The sequence below is a fragment of the Cyclopterus lumpus genome, chromosome 13, assembly GCF_009769545.1.
Source record: "Cyclopterus lumpus isolate fCycLum1 chromosome 13, fCycLum1.pri, whole genome shotgun sequence".
Taxonomy (NCBI): Eukaryota; Metazoa; Chordata; class Actinopteri; order Perciformes; family Cyclopteridae; genus Cyclopterus; species Cyclopterus lumpus.
The window spans coordinates 14,304,819-14,326,213 of NC_046978.1; the positions used below are offsets into that span (position 1 = coordinate 14,304,819).

General features: G+C 44.4%; 1 protein-coding gene across 4 annotated transcripts; it reads right to left on the bottom strand.

The window, feature by feature from the left end:
- Positions 1-899: 899 nt before the first annotated feature.
- golim4a (golgi integral membrane protein 4a) lies at positions 900-21,288 on the bottom strand. 4 transcript variants are annotated; one of them, XM_034548070.1, is made up of 17 exons: positions 20,560-21,288; positions 13,758-13,832; positions 13,132-13,181; positions 12,808-12,861; positions 12,434-12,584; positions 11,794-11,876; positions 11,490-11,573; positions 9,615-9,836; positions 9,233-9,511; positions 7,800-8,065; positions 4,633-4,709; positions 4,385-4,473; positions 3,740-3,952; positions 3,370-3,438; positions 3,153-3,242; positions 2,809-2,884; positions 900-2,139 (listed from the first exon to the last, which is right to left on the bottom strand). In XM_034548070.1, the coding sequence occupies exons 1-17, from the start codon at positions 20,744-20,746 to the stop codon at positions 2,075-2,077; spliced, it is 2,130 nt and encodes a 709-aa protein (XP_034403961.1). In that variant the 5' UTR covers positions 20,747-21,288; the 3' UTR covers positions 900-2,074. The 4 variants fall into 4 exon arrangements, with proteins under 4 accessions (XP_034403961.1, XP_034403959.1, XP_034403963.1 ...); XM_034548068.1 differs by lacking the exon at positions 2,809-2,884 and having other exon boundaries at positions 20,560-21,286; XM_034548072.1 differs by having other exon boundaries at positions 2,027-2,988; positions 20,560-21,287.
- Between the last annotated feature and the right edge of the window lie 107 nt (positions 21,289-21,395).

Genomic DNA, 21,395 nt, shown 5'->3' on the forward strand with positions numbered 1-21,395 from the left:
TAAAGTCAGGCAACTGGGCAACAACAGCAGTGGAGCATCCCAACAACTTCCTCTGGATCCGACCTGGATCTCAAGAATATTGTTATGGCGTTATTGTCTTATACCAACTCTACCTCAGGGGACAAATATAGCCAACTGAACCAGGGCGTGGAGACACATGGGGCCACATATTTGTACACTTGAAGGACATCATTTTAATTGGAAAGCAAATGGTATTTACATCTTTTTAAATGGTATATTAAATGATGTCCTTTTCTTTCTCCGATTACTTCTTGTTTATTTTTTTTAAGTAAGAAAAAGTGTGATGGAGAAATCACCAGAAGTACCACAGTGGTAATCTTTACTGTGCTTCATAAATTTTGAAATGTGTCTGAAGAGAGTATTGCCAGGACTGCAGAATCTCAATTTATTTACGAAGCAGATCAAATTTGTAGGGACTTTATAGGACTTCTTTTATCGTGGCTGACACAACATTATAATAATAAACTTACATTTTAGAGCATTTATGACCAAAATACAGAGTGCTTTGTGAAAGCTAAAAGCCACCAACGCCATTGGTCCAACTTGCTATTCATTCTAGAACTCTAAACTAAATATATGTTCACATACCGCCTTACACATCCTGCCTCCAGTGTTGCTGTGCTCTCAGAAAAGTGTCCCATTATGATGCTCATCCCTGAGTTTTTCTTTTTATCAGACAGCATGGACAGGTCAAAACGATACGGTCTTTGGGTAAAAATAGACCAAACTGAGGAAAGCTCTGCTTGCTACACAAACATTCAAAGAGACTAAATGATAGCTAATATCCTCAAAGGAACTTTAGGGTTTGAGTTTTGCTGCATTAGTATTTATCTTATGGACTAGTATTTCCAGGTACTTTATAAACAACATAGACAACAATCCTTTGACATCTTTATTCCGCACACCAGTCGGTTGGCTCAAATTGTACAATCAAAATCCCACTTTTTGTATCAAATATAGCTGGTGGAAAAATTTACAAATTGTCAGCATGTGTGTTACTATACATTGTACAGTAGAATAAAGATGTTGCAGGAAATTGCAGTAGGTTTGTGAATTGAATTCACAACAGCAGTCGACATGAAATAGCCATCCGTTTAAGGCATATGCTGACGCAATTATGCAAGCGGCTCAGCACTAACTTGCACATCCTTATCTCTCCTGTCCTATTGAAATGTATTCTTTTTCTCAGATTTAAAATGACCAAGACTTAAAGACTGGGTTTTCAAGAATGGAAAGGCACATGTCAGTGTGACACTTTCAGTGCACCAGATAGTCTTTTTGACCGGCAGTATCCAGTGAAAAGACTCCTGTGTATCTGCTTCAGGTAGTCGGTAAAAGCTATTATGACACAAGCTAGTTCAGACGGGGGGAATACAAATAAAAAAGTAGCAGGTTTTTTTTTTTTTTTTTTCAACGATTGTCAGAATTGTTACAATCAACAATAAATAACAGAAAACGACTTGATCGATTGGAATGTAAGATTACAATTTAAACTCTATAAAGTATACAGCCGTTTGCATAACACATACATATAAAGGCCTGAACATGAAGAGATCAGAATAACATAATTTATCTTTGCTTTCTTTACACATACTCAAAAGACAGCACATGGTAGAAATACATTCTCTGCCTGTCTGCTCTTAAAAAAACAGAAACAGGCAGGCAAACACGCAGACAGAAAAGTAATTGAATAAAAAAAAAAAGAAGTAAAAATACACAGTACGCAGACGATTTCCCGCCTGGCAAGTTCTGTCCATTTCCACAGTGAAAGATGCTCAGTTCCATCCACACACAGAGTTTGCAATGGCAGTCCGTCTTCCAGGCATAATATCCCAATTTTCCTAATTGGAATTCTGAATGGATGGCTGGTTTTATTCCTTTGGGAAATAATGAAAAGAAGGACCTGACCGGCTGTAAGGGCAGCCGAGAAGGCACTGCAACTGGTCGGAGTCTGCGTCCGTCTCACATCTCTGCCCTCCGATTGGTTCCCTTGTCTCGACCAGCCACGCCCTCTTCCGCTTCCTCGTCTTCCTCTTCGTAATTCTCTTCCTCGTTATTCTCGGCCTCTTTTCTGTGATCCCCCTCCTGCCTTGGTCCCTCCTGGGTTTTTACTGCATCCTGGAGCAAATCACAAGCACACAGCAAGACTATCATATGCAATGTTGTGAGCATCCAATGTCGGATATCGTTTTCCACTAAAAGATGATCCGTTTCAGCTATTCACGACACATATTACCATATTTGAATTCACCACGCGGTGTTTCTCCAGATAATCTGTCTATAAGATTGGAACACACATGATTTTTAATTCTAAATAAATGGAGGCAGGTTCAAGAGACACACCTCTGTCAGACAGAATGAAGCGAAAGACTGAGCTCACGTTACAGAGAACCACAAGTACGGTCACTTAAAGAAGCGAGTGGACCGAACAGTGTTCCTGGCTAAAAACTAGGGATTATAAATAAATGGTGGTCATTCTCCAAGGAGGTCAGATACAGAGCATGGAGTCAATCAGCAAGGTGGGCTGCTCATTATCATTCATTTTGTGCATTTCTCAAAAGTGAAAATCCCATCCCATCTTCAAATTATTTCTCAGAAATAACCCAGCGTACTCATTTGTCATGTAAAAAAGTAAATACATGACATGAACGTATAGTTTCATGAGTCATGAGATGTGCATGAGCTTCTCCATTTTAGCAGATTTCCTCTTCGGAAGAATTTAATAAACCAAGCCCGGGTGGTGACACGACACCCCGACAGACTGGACACCTGATCTCCCTCACTTACCAGGACGTGCACAGGCACGGTTCACGTTACAGGGACAGGCGGGTGTGCACGCGCATTCCTCATCCCCGTGCAGCCACTGCAGTTAATACGTCACCGTTGTGAATATTACTTCCCGGATGTGGTACCAACACATTTTACCGTGTCCAACAGGTGCTTTCTGCTTTAATTGTGACTCAGGAACTGATGAAAAAGTCCCAGATAAGAATTATAGATTACCTGGTTATGGTGGGGAAATGGGTTTTTAATTATTATTGGCAACACCGTCTCAACTATTGCAAGCATCATGGCTGAGATTTGAAACTTTGACAATGCGTTATGATGCAGGTACAGGAAGAATAACCCACCTGTTCTATGTTCTCCTCGTTATATGGATCCTCTCCTTCCTCCTCCACCTCCTCCTCTCGCTTCTGTCCACCACCTATGTCCTCCTGCGCCTTCAGGACACCAACAACAAGAAGAAAGAATGACACAAAAACGCATGAGGGCAAGTCTGCTCCTGCGTTCCCTCTTGCTCCCTCATATCTCCTGCATTGCTCAATATGTACATAGAGTGTCACATACATCGTCCTCTGCTCCCTCCTGGTACTGGTCATCCAGCGTGTCTTCCTGTTGATCTGGGTTTCCAGCCATCTGAACACACACACACACACACACACACACACACACACACACACACACACACACACACACACACACGTAAGTTTAAACACTACTTAGAGATAATTTAGTTCCAGAGATGCTGTGGTTTCCCCACTGCCTCCGGATCTCACACTCTCCCGGTCAGTTTCATCATGCCACCGTGAGTAGTGATTGTGTGTGTGTGCACACGTTCCGCTTGTGGCTGTGAATGTGTCCCTGTCCCCCATTATCAACATGTTTCCCTCCTAACCTCTAATCTACTTCCTGTCAGCACCTCTGTGCCCCTACTTACCACCAGTTCCTCCTCCACAGCAGGTTGTTTGGGGCCTGAGCGTTTGTCTTTGTGCTTGGCTGGCGCTACCGGCTCCTCTTCCTCCTCCACCACCACCTCCTCGTCCTCTTGTGCCACCCTGTGCTCCGGCCGCTCGTCCTCGGCCTCCTCGAACTCGTCCTCTCCCTGGTTGTTGGGGTCGTCCTCGGGGTCCAGATCACCAAGTGCGGCACCCTGCAGAAAAAAGAGAGTAAAGCAACACAGAAGTACAGAAGAGGTACAATAACATTGATATTAGTGGGTTATTTTTGCATGAGATTGTGCAAGAGCTATGCTATAATGCATGCAATTAAACAGTAGTGTGGAGGATTTATAACTGAATATGTTTGCAGATAAAAACTGATTGTCGCAGTTAGTGCACTCTAATGATGCATTAATGGCCTTGTTGGTATTCAGAAGCTTGAACAGATCACTGGGTGGACTGACAAGTGGAAGACGGATAGAGGGGAGATGAACATGCCAGTGGGGGATGGATGTCTGAATGGATAAATGACACATGATATAGCGGTGTGAATGTTAAGTGACGGAACGAGCTGAAAGGATAGTCAGATGAGGACGCATGCGATAACAGATGGCAGCGAGTGGGATGGATGGGTAGACAGTCACCTGCTTATGTGGTGGCACTCTGTGATCCGCCTCTTGATTCTCCTCCTCCTCCTCCACTTCCTCCTCCTCGTCGTGTATCATGTGAGTGTCTGTTAACACAAACGTACCCACTGTGAACTCTTTTCGTACCGTCAGACAGTGAGAAAATACTCATTCAGAAAATATGCGATGCTATTTTGCCAACATGATGAACAGTAATGTTCTTTATTCTGCCTGTTTCTTTGCTTTTGCTGGTCTTCCTTCCTCACCTTCTTCATCGTCAGTGTGGCGGTCCTCTTCTCCCTGAACAATATCATTGTCCATATTCTCATAATTGGTCCGTTTCCTAATGACAGCAATGACAGTACAGTGGCGGTCAGAAGAGCACCGGCACGTTGAGAAGTGTACATCTGTACTACAGTGCGTTTAAACATTTACTGCATGCCATGGATGATTATTGTTGTTGGGGCAGCCTTATTTTGAGTTATTGATACATATTTATCTGTGGAAGATGCTGCATATCATGTGTGTGGTAGAACTGGTCCAGTTTGCACATACGTAGACAAAATCATCACGCACATTGACACCCATGGCACAGAGCATACGGCCGTATGTCTTGGACACTCGGGTGAAGAGAGGAGCAGAGCTGTCAACTGATCACCACCTGGTGGTGAGTTGGATCAGATGGCGGGGGACTCGGCTAGAGAGACCTGGCAAGCCCAAACGTGTAGTGAGGGTGAACTGGGAACGTCTGGCAGAGGATCCTGTCCGGGAGGTCTTCAACTCCCACCTCCGGAAGAACTTCTCACAAATCCCGAGGGAGGCTGGGGACATGGAATCCGAGTGGACCTTGTTCAAAGCCTCTATTGTGGACGCGGCTGCTCGGGGCTGTGGCCGGAAGGTCATCGGTGCCTGTCGTGGCGGCAACCCTAGAACCCGGTGGTGGACACCGGGGGTGAGGGTAGCCGTCAAACTGAAGAAGGAGGCCTTTCGGGCCTGGCTGGCCCAGGGGTCTCCTGAAGCAGCTGACGGGTACCGGCGGGCCAAAAGGGCTGCAGCGACGATGGTCGCGGAGGCTAAAACTCGGGCATGGGAGGAGTTCGGGGAGGCCATGGAGAAGGACTTTCGGTTGGCCTCAAGGAAGTTCTGGCAAACCATCCGACGGCTCAGGAAGGGAAAGCAGGGTCTACCCCAGGCTGTTCTCAGCAGGGGGGGGGAACTGCTGACCCGGACTGGGGACATCGTCGGGCGGTGGAAAGAGCACTTTGAGGAACTCCTAAACCCGGCCAACATGTCCCCCGGAGAGGGGGCAGCGCCGGAAGACTTTGGGGTGGATTCACCCATATCCCTGGCAGAGGTCGCTAAGGTAGTCAAAAAGCTCCTTGGTGGCAAGGCGCCAGGGGTGGATGAGATCCGCCCTGAGATGCTGAAAGCGCTGGACATTGTTGGGCTGTCTTGGTTGACACGCCTTTTCAGTGTCGCATGGGGGTCGGGAACAGTGCCCATGGACTGGCAGACCGGGGTGGTGGTTCCCATCTTCAAGAAGGGGGACCGGAGAGTGTGCTCGAACTATCGTGGTATCACACTGCTCAGCCTCCCGGGAAAAGCTTATGCCAGGGTGCTGGAGAGGAGGCTCCGACCGCTTGTCGAACCTCAGATTCAGGACGAACAGTGCGGATTCCGTCCCGGTCGTGGAACAGTGGACCAGCTCTTTACCCTCGCAAGATTACTGGAGGGGTCCTGGGAGTTTGCCCAACCAGTTTACATGTGCTTTGTAGACCTGGAGAAGGCTTTCGACCGGGTCCCTCGGGGGTTTTTGTGGGGGGTGCTGCGGGAGTATGGGGTGCCGGACCCGTTGGCACGGGCCATCCGGTCTCTGTATGCCTGCAGTAGGAGCTGTGTTCGTCTCCTCGGTAGTAAGTCAGACACGTTCCCGGTGGGTGGTGGCCTCCGCCAGGGCTGCCCTTTATCACCGGTCCTGTTCGTGACCTTCATGGACAGGATATCTAGGCGCAGCCAGGGGGCGGAGAGGATCCGGTTCGGGAGTCTCGGGATCGCCTCTCTGCTGTTTGCGGATGATGTGGTCCTGTTTGCCTCCTCGGACCGTGACCTCCAGCATTCACTGGGGCGTTTTGCAGCCGAGTGCGAAGCGGCAGGGATGAGAGTTAGCACCTCCAAATCTGAGGCCATGGTGCTCTGCCGGAAACCGGCGGATTGCTCCCTCCAGGTGGGGGCAAACTGCCTACCCCAAGCGAAGGAGTTCAAGTATCTCGGGGTCTTGTTCACGAGTGAGGGTAAGGTGGAGCGGGAGATCGATAGGCGGATCGGTGCGGCTGCAGCAGTAAAACAGGCGCTGTACCGGTCCGTCTTAGTGAAGAGGGAGCTGAGCCGGAAGGCAAAGCTCTCCATTTACTGGTCGGTCTACGTTCCAACCCTCACCTATGGTCACGAACTCTGGGTCGTGACCGAAAGAACGAGATCTCGGATACAAGCGGCCGAAATGAGCTTCCTCCGTAGGGTGGCCGGGCTCAGCCTTAGAGATAGGGTAAGGAGCTCGGACATCAGGGGGGAGCTTGGAGTCGAGTCGCTGCTCCTTCGTGTCGAAAGGAGTCAGCTGAGGTGGTTCGGGCATCTAGTTAGGATGCCTCCTGGACGCCTCCCATTAGAGGTTTTCCGGGCACGTCCAACTGGTAGGAGGCCCCGGGGAAGACCGAGGACACGCTGGAGGGATTATATCTCCCGGCTGGCCTTGGAACGCCTCGGGATCCCCCAGAATGAGCTGGAAAGTGCTGCGGGTGAGAGGGAGGCCTGGGTCGGCCTGCTGAACCTGCTGCCACCGCGACCCGACCCCGGATAAGCGGGTGATAATGGATGGATGGATGGATGGATGGCACAGAGCTTTCCCTTTCTTCTTTGTACAAATACAATAAGAGCATTGCATGTTTCCTCCTTGATTGTGCATGTTTTGTGTTACTGCCAGCATCAGAGAATAATTAGTTTGGCAAACCAGTTTGCCAGAGGGACATTTTTGTATTATTGCTCAGGTCTATTTTTTTTTATAGTTAATTACAAAAATGTCTGACAGCCAATGGTTGACTGAGCTGCTGATTTTCTATCTCCATGCGGCATTTGAGCTGATGTAGCAGTGAGACTGAAGACACACACACACACACACACACACACACACACACACGCACACACACCGGTTTGGTTCAGTTCATTCCACTTTCTTCTTTTCAAATCAACACTTGAAAAGCGAGAAAATGTACATTTAAATGTACCTCCTTTGTATTGGCTTAGCAAAAGAAATGTCAGAGGTGGACATCCTAAAAACTGTGACACATAAAACTGAAATATGGAGTATGAAAGTATTTTTAATTTAGGCAAACTCCTTCTGCGCCATTTTAATTGATTCCCGCTCCGATTGGAAACTGACCTTTGGTCCTCCTCTCTCAGCAGCTGCTCCCGCTTGTCGGCATCCTTGTGCTGCCGCTGCTCTCTCTCCTGTTCTTGCTTCAGCCTCTGCTCCCTCTCCTTCACTACCTTGTCTCTCTGGACCTTCAGGGCCTCCTGTCGCATCTGGATGTGCCTGCGCTCCTCGGCCCTCTGAGCCTCCAGCCGCTGCTGCTCCTGCTGCTGCTCGTAGGCCGACTTCACGCGCTCCACCTGGGCGTGCGCCTCCTGCTGCTCCGGATGGAGGCCCTTATGAGAAGACGAATAGATGCAGAAAGGACCAACATGTAGAGCAAGGAGAGGAGATGAGGGCAAATCAAACACATGGAGCTGTTGCTAATTTGAGACATAAATGTGGAAGCACGGTATAATTCATCCTTTGGGAACGTTTAATAGATGAAAATTACAGTGTAAAACGATGAACACAACACATAATGAGCAAGCTGTCATTAATCAAAGAAAACTAGGTGTAATGGCGCTCCTAGCGATTGCGGTTATGTATTACAATGAGTTTACAAGTTGGAGGGTCAAGAAAAATAAATAACTCTATATGGATTATGGGATATCAAATGAATGACACCGTATGTAATATGCAAATGTGTCAATTAGAATTATGGGATCTATTAAGTGATTGTGGAAGGAATCCAGAAAACATCAAGCCCCCACCAAATAAGTTAATGTAAGCAAGAACACAGCCTGGAGAATGGAGCAGATGAGAAGAAGCACTAAGGCCTGAGGACTGCTCAGGAATGTGAACGGGGGGAGGGGGTTGAAACAACACCTAACATGGAGAAATTGACAAGGATGAACAGAACGAGGTCTGGTCCAATCGATGGACTAGAAGAGGAGGACGGGGGGTTTGATCAGGAGATCTCTTTGTGCCGACTGCCGGGCAGGTAGCCGATCTACGCCGATTTGCCCGGTGGCGGGCACTGGATCGCTGTTCCATGGGATATATTTAGTGTAATTATTAGTGTGATTCAATTTGTAATTGTGTTTGCTGTACTTTTTATATAAATAATTTTTATCGTAACTGGAATCATCAATTCAGCTTATTTTTGTTCGACGGAGCTCTCAGACGTGGGAAACTCGCTTGGAGAAGGCCGTCATTTCTTAACAAAACACTGAGCAACGCTTGTAATTCATTCCAGTTCCTCTGGGATTTAAGATAAATGATAAGCACTTCACTTTGAGCGGGAGCTGTGTCCCTGACATGACAAGGACACATGTGACTAATTTATGATAACAAGGTTTGTTATGTAGCTCCAATAAGCTTCTTTGAAAAGTGTGAACCACACCACATGTGTACAAGTCACTTTAAATTAGTACCGTAACTGAGATATAATAAATTAAAGCCAATTTAAGGCCTTTTTAACCCTGTTTAGATGAAACTTAGTAGTCTGCACCAGTTCTAACCGGTTGTGGCTGGCGTCTCTGTCGGTCCAGGGCGTTCTCGTCCGGCTGTTCCTGTTCTGGCTCCTCCTCTTCGTCCTGCTGCTCATCCTGTGGTTGGTCCGGATCCTCCTCCAGCTTCTGAGGCTGTCCTGCTTGAGCCATCTCCTCCTCTGCCAGCTCTCTCCTCCTCTCAGCGTCTCCCTCTCCATCCTCCTCTTTGTCTGACAAGGTGTTCTGGGATACGGTGGGGTGGGACTTGACCTCGGACTGAGCATGCAGCTCCTCTTCTTGACGGTCCAACTGAGGACAAAGCAACACGAGAAATGTGGATCAGATGAGTGTGTTTTTATACTTACACTGCACCTTGTTGATAACAACGTGATCCCAACGAATCCCACATTACCCTGGACTCCGTGTCCTGGTGAACCTGGCGATCGTCCTCGTGGGCATGCTCCTCTTTCTGTGGCTGTTCCAGTATTGTGGCCTGTTGGCCTTCGTGAATATGGGACTCGGGTGCGATGGCAGCTGCTTGCGGCTGCTGGGGTGCAGGCTTTTGTTCTGGCTGTCTCGGATTTGGCACCCTGTTCAGGGACTCCCTCAGCTGCTTGTAGCCATCCACCTGCGCCTACAGGGAACAACATGCACAGGTGGGCTTAGAGGGACGATCCTGTGGAAATGGTGTGATTCTGCTTGATTTTCAGTATTCCAAAGAATTCCCATGCGTGAACCTCTGGGACGTTATATATACACACTTTATACTATACACGTACCTAACATTGAACATGCTTTTCTACAACACTCTTGCATCACATTTTAAATAGACGCAGAGTTGTGAAATTGTAAATGTTATTTTAGCACAAGCTGTCCGAAGATTTAGCCTACATTAATAACAATCTCAAATTAAATAGTATAATTAAAAAGATACAAACCAGAAATATCTTATTGAAGCAAAATAAGAAGCAAAACAGGACTATTAAGCTGATGATTTATTAAATGCCAGCTTTTGGGACTTCACTGGATTTAAAACTTGGCTGTTTTAAATCCTCTGTGTTACGGACAGATTTCAGTCAGCCAAAGGATAAAGATCCAAAAAGCTTTCCAAGAAGTGCTGTACAATTCAATCAGTACCAAAACCGTACTGAGGTTTGATACCCAACATAAATGTGAATGGGTCAAAAGCATAGACTACTATTACACATGTAGGTTATATACATTCATTATTATTTAGCCACCTACATACCTGCATCTGGACCTTTTTAAAAATACATTTTAACTTGATTTCCTGTAGTGATGCAGACATTTATTCAGACCATCATTCCATTAAAAGGGCGTCATCCTTTACATACACACATACTTTCTAACCAGGCCAGAGGGTAACATTTGAAAATAATCTGAATTCCTCCCCTCTCTTTATCCTGCTCCACTCCCTCCATTATATCTTTCTGGCTAATTGGCTTGAACGTGCTTTAGATGTACTGCTCTGACAGCCCTGACTAAACCAAACCCCCTGGAGTGATAGAAAGAGTGGTGTGTGTGTGTCTGTGTGTGTGTGTGTGTGTGCCTGTCCAACCAGACGCACTGATGGAAAACAGGACAGGCTTTAAAATAAATTAGCAAATGCAGACAGACAGAAAGAGAGAGAGAGGAAAAGAGAAGACAGTGAGTGAGTATCCATTAATGCAGACAGAGAGAAGGAAAGCATTTCAAACAAATGAGCAGAGCCCCGTACATCCAATAAACCATTCAGGCATGTCAAAGGTCAGTCTTCGGGAGAAACAGCAAACATCTGATATAATTACCCAAAAACCAAGCAGCAACTCGGGGCATCTTTTTTTCCTTCTCCGCCACAATAAACATTTTGATGCTTTATTAAGAAGGTCAACGTAAAAGGTTAAAGTAAGGCTGAGAGGAATGCAGAGCAGGACTTGCTCTTCAGTTTTCAAGCACGACCTTGTCTTTCATCAGCTCATTCGGATTATTGACAAACTGTACAGCAGTAACGGAGGCTCCCCCTCACCTGGCTGTTTCACTTCATTAACACCGCCCGTGTCTCTGGAGCTTAACTGCTAACATGCACACACACACAAACCCATCCGCATGGCACAGTTAAGTATATCAAAAATCTCACCGAGAGCCTTTGATTACCCCGGGGCAATAACATTTGCAACACTTGATGGGGAAGAAAAATATGTGACCAAAATACTTGCGATGCAGCAATTCTGCATCAATCAGGTGACTGGAATAAGCAATGAGACTGCATCTAGGGCTGCCAGCCTACCTGAGCTGCAGACAGCGCACTCTTGTGGTCTTCCAGTGTCAGTGCGAGATTGTCGTGGGACGTCTTCAGGTTCTGATGCTGAACCTGGACAAAACAAGTGCAACCAAAAAGCTTGAACCAACCATGTATCTTTATGTACGGCTTTCATTATATTCACCAACATATCTGATTTGAACTAAAACGTAAGATCTGGCACATATTAATGAGTTACTGGCAACTTTATTTCTTCCATTTTAGAGCACACAAAGCACACGTTGTGCGATACATATAACAGATATAATCAATAGAGCAGGTTTCGTCCTACCTGTGCATCCTGGAGCTGTGTGTGAATGTCATGGTGGGCTTTCCGCAGCTGTTTATTCTCCTCTCTCAGGTTATATACATTATCTACCATCACAAATAGAAAACACATTCAGGGAAAGCATGCGTCTAAACAGGAAACAGGTGAAACAAGAATGATATTCTACTCCAAATATATATATATATATATATATATATATATATATATATATATATATATATATATATATATATATATATATATATATATTTATTTAGCAGGCACATTGTATCCATATATTGTAACAGATAAAGCTTAAAACTAAGTTCCATCAGTAGTCCTTGAGCCAAGGTAACACATTTACAAGGTTCCAGGAATAAAAGCCCTGTTGTATCCAAACCTTACGCTTTAGAAAAAAGCAGGCACAATGAAAAACTAATAGTTAAAAAAGAAAACTAAACTAAAATGTACAAGCACCCCGAAGGAAACACGAACAAAACCAATTGTTATTCCCACTGAAAGGTTTAATACTACGAAACACTTTGTTTCCAGTTTACATCTAAAAGTCTGCAAATAAAGCACTTATACTACTTCAAACGTGCAGTATGTGTGTGTGTAACCGAGCGCCGTTAGCATACGGCAGCATTTCTGTGACCATCTGTACCTTTGAGGTGGGAGATCTCCGACTCTTTGACCTGCTGCACTTTCTCGTAGTGCTCTTTGTGCTCATCGAGCAGCCGGTTGTGGTCCTCGCCCTGGACCTGGTGCTCCTCCTGCAGGTCGTAGAACTGCTTCTTCAGGTCCTCGTGCTGGTTCTGACAGAGGAAGACGACTACTGTCATCATATGATCATTTATGAAGTAAACATTCATCAAAGCAGAAGTGAAACTCCTCCCCCCCCCCAACGAGAGGAAGGATATAGTGGGGTAAGGCCAGAGAGAGAGAGTGTGTGTACCAAATACGGCAGAAAGAAAGATGGTTAAATATGAGGATGTCAATAATTAATAAAGCTACAATGGAGATTGTGATGATTAATACCTTTAACATCTGATGTTGCACTTGTAGAGAACCAAATCTGCTGCCGGAGTCTTGCTGTTTGAGCATAAAAATCAAAAGTATTGAAAAAACTTGGGTTATTGAAAAAAATGAAACTAGTGACTTTGTAGGTCAGGCTTGCTACTGACAACGGCAAACAATGTGAATTATAGCCGACGGTGGCAGTATTTAACAAAGTAATGCAAGAAGATGTAAAACCATGGAGGACGGCTGACAAGAGACACGATATGAACGTCTTCAAAAGAAAGTTCAAAGATATTAGATGATGCTCTGTCACAGCAGAAGTCATAATGTGTGGAAACATACCTTCTCCTTGTTCAGTGACTGCTGTGCATCGAGTTTATAAACCAGATAATCTAGAACACAGAAACAGGTCAATCTTAACTTTGTTTGTTCAACAAGACCAAAAAGTGTGCGTTAACTTTGCTAAATGCCTTTGATGGACAAAAAAAAAAAAAAGGTATGACACTATGATGCTAATTTATGAGCTTCATTCTGATGCCTCGCACACCATCCCACTTCATTTCAGTAATACTTCTGTCTATTCACAAACATGACACACAGGCCCTGAATCAGTGGTCCTCTTACAGTACTCAGCATTATATTAATAAAAAAAACTTTATGTTATACTTCTACACATCTCAGCTGCTGCAGATGATGTTTTTATAAAATGTTTACGCAGGCTAAATCAGTTCAAATGACCCTTAAATGTGTCAATAACATTACATCGCTTTCCAATTAATTTGCATTCTACATGTATTTAGCAGACTCCTTTTTCAAATGGTGACTTATAATAAATATCTTTATGTACCATATTATACTAAACTGTAATCTAATCTCTGTTGCAGTCTCAGAATGAGAGATGACATTTTCCAAAGTGCCTTTTAATGGAGATAAACCTCAAGATTGAACGTAGACGTTATTTTTCTCACCTTCTTTGGCCTTTTTGTGCTCCAACCTCTCCTTCTGAAGAGACTTCTCTAACCTGGAGCGATGCTCGTACACCACTGAGCACATACAAACAGAGGGAGCGAGAGGGAGAGGAATGGAGAGAAGGAGATGGAGAGAGAAAACACAAAAGGTTTACTGAGTTTGAACAACTTAAACATGTTTTAGATTAACTCACAAACGGTGAAACGGACCGTCTAGAGAGGTGGACAGAAAGAGGATGATCATTGTATGCTTTAAAATGGAGAGCCAGGTGTGATATTTATTCAACCACACTGTGATCTCAGGACATGACAGCTCCTCCGTCAGCACAAAGCTGTGGTATTCCTCACAAGGCTGTCGGTCAAAATGTATTTAAAAACACTCCCGGTTCGGTTCCAGGCCGCTCCGGGGTCTGGTGGATGTGGTCTAGGTGTGCTCATCTGAACTCAGTTTTCGGAAGTTGTATTGAGCTGTTCAGATTTCAACTGTCGTCTCTCCAAATACGGCATCTTAGTGCTAATCAACAATGTTTTCTATCCTGTCCCCGGTCTGCGAAGGCTTAAGGCTCTGTCTTACACAAGCGCCTGAGACCAACTCTCGATGCAAGCCAAACTTTTTTATACACATGCATATTACAGAAATAATACAGAGACTTTTAGTTCATTCATACATCCATAATTTACCTCATTCATTACAAAATAATGTGCATTTAGTAGATAATAGTACCTAATTGTATTACCTTCTTCACTTGCACGGTTAACGTTGTTGCATTATTGTTTTGGATCTGAAATGCTTTGACACATGTTCAAAAGCTTGTTATACTTTTTGCACGTTTTGAACAGACATTTGTTAGCCATTATATTCCCACAGTGTTAAAATTGTTTTAGGTGACGCATTCTGTAACCTCAACATGTAATAGTAACTCCCATCAACGCTTTGGAAATAAACATTTGGTAATGCATCATCTTACATGTTCTCTCTGACTCTCCAGCCTTGGGTTGGGAGGGGGGAGGGGGGGGGCTGGGCAGTCTAACTGATGATGTGGCTGTTCTTCCTTCTGAGTGCCAACTCAACAGATTTCAGGATAAACTGGTAGACACACAATTGCGTTTGTAATAATTCCACGAGGATAACAAAGCTATGGAGGAGGAGGAAGAGGAGGAGAGGGAAAGAGAGAGAAGCAAATGTGGGAACACGGAAAGATACAAAAAGAGAGAAATGCGAGAGTGAAGCAGAGAAGAAGCTGACACAGATGGGACCGGCACACATAGGGTTAAGATAAATAGACCAACCGGAAGAGACTGAAGGGAAAGAGACAGTCAAGGAAACACACACACACACACAGACAGTGTAAAGAGAGAATGACAGACAAGCTTGGTGTTAAGGTAGTTTATGGTTACCTAAAACTAACAGATTTCTTTATATCCCAAGTCCAAGATTTCCACTTATGTTTCCTTCATGTTCTCATAGTTTTTCAGCCGTTTCACCCCCCCCACCCCCCCGTGTCTGTTTACACACTAGTGAACACTGTGTTTGACACCTTCTTTTAGACCAGCTGATATAATGTCCTCACAGTTGTTATTAGAAGTGTGGAATGTGGTTTCCTCATCTGCTTTCTACCGGCTGTGTCCTTAACTATTTCAAGACGACCTATGTCCAGCCTCCTCTCAAGAAAAAAACCTGGCCTTAATCCCTCCATAGAAGATCTCTCCAGACCGGTTTCCAAACATCTGTTTACAGTTTTTATTTTTTAAAAAGCATAGCAAAAGGAACCGCCCTTTTCAGGGTCACATATGACCTTTTAATGAATGCAGATGCTGGAGATCGCTCCGTTGTCATTTCATCTGACTTAAGTGCAGCCTAGAGACACGATACACTTGATACACTAAGTGGATCATGGAGCATTTTGATAAACAGATGTCAGCAGTGGGTGGGTATATTGAATACAACCTTGCAGTGTTTTTTTAGCATATTGTTCTATTGTATGGTTTTGAAAAAAAAATTCTTTACGGTGACAGTATCTACTCGTCAGTGCCGACGACATGTGGAGTGCCCCAGGGTTCAATTTGAGGACAAATCTTATTTTCTCTCCTTGTGCCACATCATACGCAGACATAGTGTTGCATGTCATCGTTGTGCAGATGATACCGAGACGTAACTCCAAATAAAGCCAGTCTTTATTTTGACATTCTTAGGGTTAGGGTTAGGGCAGATCCAGAAATATCTTAAGTGTCATTACTCACAACATCAAAGTCTGTGCTAAAAAAAAATCTCTGGGTATTTTTTCTGAACTAAATCTTCAGCAAGCTTGGCAAGTCCCCTTTTTATCATCACACATTTCTGTCCTGTTGATTGTGTTATTGTATATGTGTTTACATTATGTGTTTTCACATGAAGTGCTGTAAAAATAAATTGTGATATATCATTTTTGTCACTATGACCTTTATACCGTAATCAGTGAGCCATCAATGGACTCTGCCCTGACCAGTTTTCATTGTAAACAAATACGTTTTCCAAGATGTATAATACTACAACTTCATAGGATAAGAGTTTCAGAAGTAACATGTTAACAATCGTTAAAATGGCTAAAATTCCAAAGCATTCCAAAGGATTTGTTTTGATATGAACTTTCTTTAAACCTCTCTGAGCTTGATCAGAAGAACGTCCAGACACAGGAGAACAGGGAGGTTTTATTCTACTTATTCGAGGCTCTGTACCCTCTCAGCAGTGAGAAGTGCCAAAGATGAGGCCATGTTGTTCTTAGCTCAGCTCCGCTCAGGCCACTCCGCACACACACCCTCTCTCTGGGGGACAACACGGACAAGCAGGGCAACGGCTACAAAGAGGCCACAGTCTAAGAAAGGTCATTTGAATGTCCATTTGAATTATTAAAAACCCACTTTGTCGTCATAATAATTTACATAGGACCGTTCATGCAGAAACTCCAACAATCTTATCTTAAAACAGATCAAGAGGTAAAGAAATGAGTCATTTAAACATTGGTCAACACAAATGTTATGGATTTATTTTTTTCTACATTTCTTCTTTAGGCTTCTTTGCATTTTAAAAGCAATATTACAACCTTACAAACTACAACCTCAAAATGACCTTAGTCAATCAAACTCTTTGCCATAGCTTAACTCAGTATTACAAATATCTCAACAACTATTCAGGTGCAAAGATCTGTTTCACCACCTGCTGGTGCATAAGGAAAGTTCCCACAGTCAAATGTGTAATGAAGTACTACTGTTCTCTAAAACCAGCAACAACATTCCCTCGAGCTTCCAAACACACACCAATTGACTTTACACCAACCCGTATCTCGTGAGCATGGGAATGAGCATGGGAATGAACATTTCTTGTTCCCCTCGGACCGATGAAGCCTTTCCCTGAAGGTGCGTTTAAAGTGCATCGGCAGAGCGAGAACAAGGGAGCTCTCTATGGTGGTGACCTTCACTGGCCTACTGGTTTGGAAGTGGAGAAGCCCGTTTTGGTTAGATTTGGCAGACCTGGTGTGCACTGGGAGATACTATCAATCACACTGGGAATTGGGCTGCAAGATTGTTTTTCGGGAGTGTTGTCCTTGTGCAGTGCCTAACTTATTACAATAATGCACACCGTGATGTGTGAATGGTTCGGATGAGCTCACAGAACACCCGAGCGGCGTCCACGGTAATGACCGCTGTCTTCAACAGGTGATCTGACTCACACAAGCTGATCCAGGATCACATTTCAGGTCACAGAAGTGAAAGGTGTATTTAAACAACTGTGGACCTTTTTGCTGAGTGAAATATAATATTTTCAAGTGTTTCTGTAAGTTTACCTCAGCTTTCATTGCACTACAGCTCGGACATGCAATACAATATACAGTACATACTGTATATATTACTGTAATATATTTATAATTATATATAATGGGTCTTATTTTTAGCTCTCTCATAGAAGCAGACAGAGCAAAGTTGCGAAACGCTGCCAACCATAATGTGCCTTTTCAAATTTCCTCTCACGGTAATTCCTGTGGCTTTTTTTTCTACCTTCTACTTACTGGGTATAAAAGTAACCCACATAGGTACTTTTATACCCAGTAAACCCATATTTCCATAAAACTAGATAGTCATTGGTGATTAGTGGACATTTTAAACCCCAGAGCCGACATCTAACAAAAGTCCCAGGAACAAATGATAAAAAGAAAGAAGTGATTTAGTTGTATTATTCCAATTAACTGGTGGTTTATATTCTAAGCGTAGACAGCGAAACTTTAAAAAAACTTTTCCTTTTTCTTCCAAAAAGAAAAATCTGGTCTTTTAATTCCAGAGGTAAAGTGCATCTGTAACTCAAAGAACAATAGTATTGGTTTTATCTCATGGATAAAAAACAACCGATTCCGAGAAGAGCACTCGTTTTAATAAACCGGAGACAGTGACGACAGTGTTGGTGGTGTATAAAATTATGTACACTTTTTTAGAGACAGCCGCAATTATTCCATTACATTAATTATTTGCGGGTGACATATAAACAATAACGCGTCTGTGTGGGGGTTGAATGGGTGTTAAATCACGGGGACACATTTGTCAGAGTGCACGCAAAAACCACAAAGTGCCAGTTAATCCTTTTAAATGACAACTGTGGGCAAGAGTGAATCAATACAGCTGGCTCACAGCCCCCTCAAGCTATGGCCCACCTCTAAATATAGGACACAAAAAACAGCAATCAACAGCCAGCCAAGGATATCAAGTGGCCCGGGCCTTGTGATTGACTGAATGGTCCATCGCTTTGCGATGAAAGTGAGGGTGCAAATGGAGTTAATCTAACTCCACTTCATTCAAAGTGTCACGCTATACGGTAATACGCTCCGTTTCCGGATTCATCAGCTTTGTTGCAGCTTTTTTTTAATGAAATGGGAGCCATTTGACTAAAAGACGCTGCTTTGCTCGAGGCCTTCAGATATTCAATTGATATGTACAATGCCCTACTCGAGGTAGGTTGTGCTTTTATCTCGGTAAATGTGGGACAACCGACGCCCCCGCCCAAATATCTTTGTCTTACAAATGAACACAATAATAAGCATTATAAAGCATGGTTAAAATGACACATTGCACACTTGGAGGTCCTAACCATAAACAACAACAACCTATGGAGGCAAATTTACTGTAGCAACGTGATTTGTTACAGAATGTTTCACAACAAAACAAACAGGATGCCTGTGTGCATGTGTACATACCATTTGACACAAGTGATAGGTTGCAACTTCATGACTACTGGTTAGGGGGATCAAAGGCTGCATTAAATTAATAGGTCCGAGCCCTGACACACTATTTGACTCCCTGATGTGGGCACAAACTGTGTTCTGAATACATGAAGCCATGTAGGGTCAAGCTCCCCGCCCAAGTTGGTAATTGTAATCTCATGGCATAATGGCATGACACAAAACCTCACATCCTGTCAGCAAAGCAACTGTGTTTAAGTGTGTTTATATGGAGGGAGTACATCAGAGAGGTTACTGTAGAACAGTCCTGTTTCATTTGCTTTTATAGGAGTGGGAGCACGCGAGAAGCTAAAACAGTTTTTAACAGAGGTCAACCAATGTGACTATTTTACAAACATGGCACTAAAGCAAATATATTGGTCCATTTTTATATATTTTTTCAAATGTGAGAGTTGTAGTTTTTAAATGTTAGTCAATGTCATAATGTTTCATGAGTGTAGCTAAATAACTGCTGACTGGACATTGGCCTCCCCCTCCTTCAAATTAAAAACACAGGACGGGAACTTGAGTTGAAATTATTCAAAGTTATTCCTGTTTTAGTGCGCAATAATAGCTTTGTTTACATCAATGCCATATGTGAACTTGGGACTCAAAACACACGTGTTGAGCTAAGAGAAGTCAACGCAACGGCTATATCAAAATTCAAAGTGTTACTGTCTTCAGTAAACAAAACACACAATATTAGGGATGGTGCAGCACCCAGCATGGCTAAACCCTAAAATGGTTTTAAAAATAAGCCAATAGCGTACGTTTCTTTGAAACCAAGGTGACTGGGTCCTCTTTTCCTCTGTTTCCTCAGCCCCAGCTGACAGAAGCAGCTGTTCTGGCTGACCTCATGACTTTAAGGTATACTCATCTGTATACTGTGGAGGTGAGCCTGGGGACACAGTGGCTACAACCAGGTGTGTGTGTTTGTGTGTGTGTGTGTGTTTGTGTGTGTGTTTTGGGGCCTTCAGTCCGCAGTAAACCTCCCTTGTATGTATTGTGGGGTCAGATTTCAGTCTTGCAGTAAGCTTATGCAAAAGGAAGACCCGTCCAGCCAAATGAACTCTCCAGCCCAATCTACTCAGACCTTAACTGGGTTTATAACAGGATTAGGTTACCCAAGGTCAGAGGTCAAAGACTGCTTCCCTATACAGTAAAGTTACAGTTCAGTTAGGTCAGATGACAGACAGAAAGTTTCAGTGGATTCATTCTTGCATTTAACACAAACAAGCGCTTATCTGGATACAGTATAAACAGTCAGCTGTGCCTGCATTGCATGCTACAAACACCCACTGTGGATTTTGGTTAGTGTGACTCAATTGTGATGTTTCAAGGTGCTAATGGGATGCCAAACTGAGCGGCGGTCAGTCGTCAATCGAATTAAACCCTCAAGTTGTGTATTTAGGAGGAGGCGCGTGCGTTTGACAGCAAGCGCGACCCACAATAACATTGACGTTTCGTGAGTGGAGTCTGGCCGTGACACGGAGAAACGACTCCCCTCGCGCTCACTGCAGCTCCGTCACCTGAACAAACCTTCAAATCTCGGTGTTTACCTTGGAGCTGAGCCGAGAGCGACTCCTGGTGCTGCTGGTACTTCAGCGCCATCGCCTCGGTCCTCTTGAGCTGCGTGTGCATCTCATACGATATCATGCCGCCGTACATCATCCCGCAGACCACGGTGACCAGCAGGAGACACTGGAAGATCCTCCGCTGCCTCCGGGAGCACACCCCGCTTCCCATGTTGGACCCCCAGCCCCTCTTTCGCCGCTGGAAACTTCCGACACAACTTTTTTTTGTTTTTGTTTTTACCTCCTGGTGAAGACGTGAAGAGACCCTCCTCCCCTCACTCCCCGAACATTTCCAAGCAGAAAAACACGAGTCAAACGCGAATGTCTGCGGATGGATACATTGTTTTCGCACGGCCGCCACATCCACCCGAGCTCTCTCTCTCTCTCTCTCTCTCTCTCTCTCTCTCTCTGTCTCTCTCGGTCTCTCTCTCCCCCTGCGACTTCAAAGTAGCCGCTCAGATTTTCGCTTCACTTCACGTGAAACTCGTCGCTCTTGAGGGACAAACCGAGGCTGACGGCTCGCGCGCGCGTCCACGTTCCCCCTTGCAGACGTGAACTTTTCCGACGCAATTCAAAAAAAGCCTCTTTGAATTGGGGGAAACGGAAAAACTCGAGTCCCGGACGGAGGCCTCCGTAGCACCTTTAACTTCAGTTACGTGTCAGCCCAGCAGCTGCCTGCCATCCAAGTACAACTCTGAAGGAAGTCCCTCCTCCGAAAAAAAAAAGAAAAAGAAAGTCATGAATTTCCCTATTTCCGCCCTCGGAGAAATAGATTTGATCAATTGGTCGCCAGGAAGCTCGATCAAAGAGGGTTTAGAAGT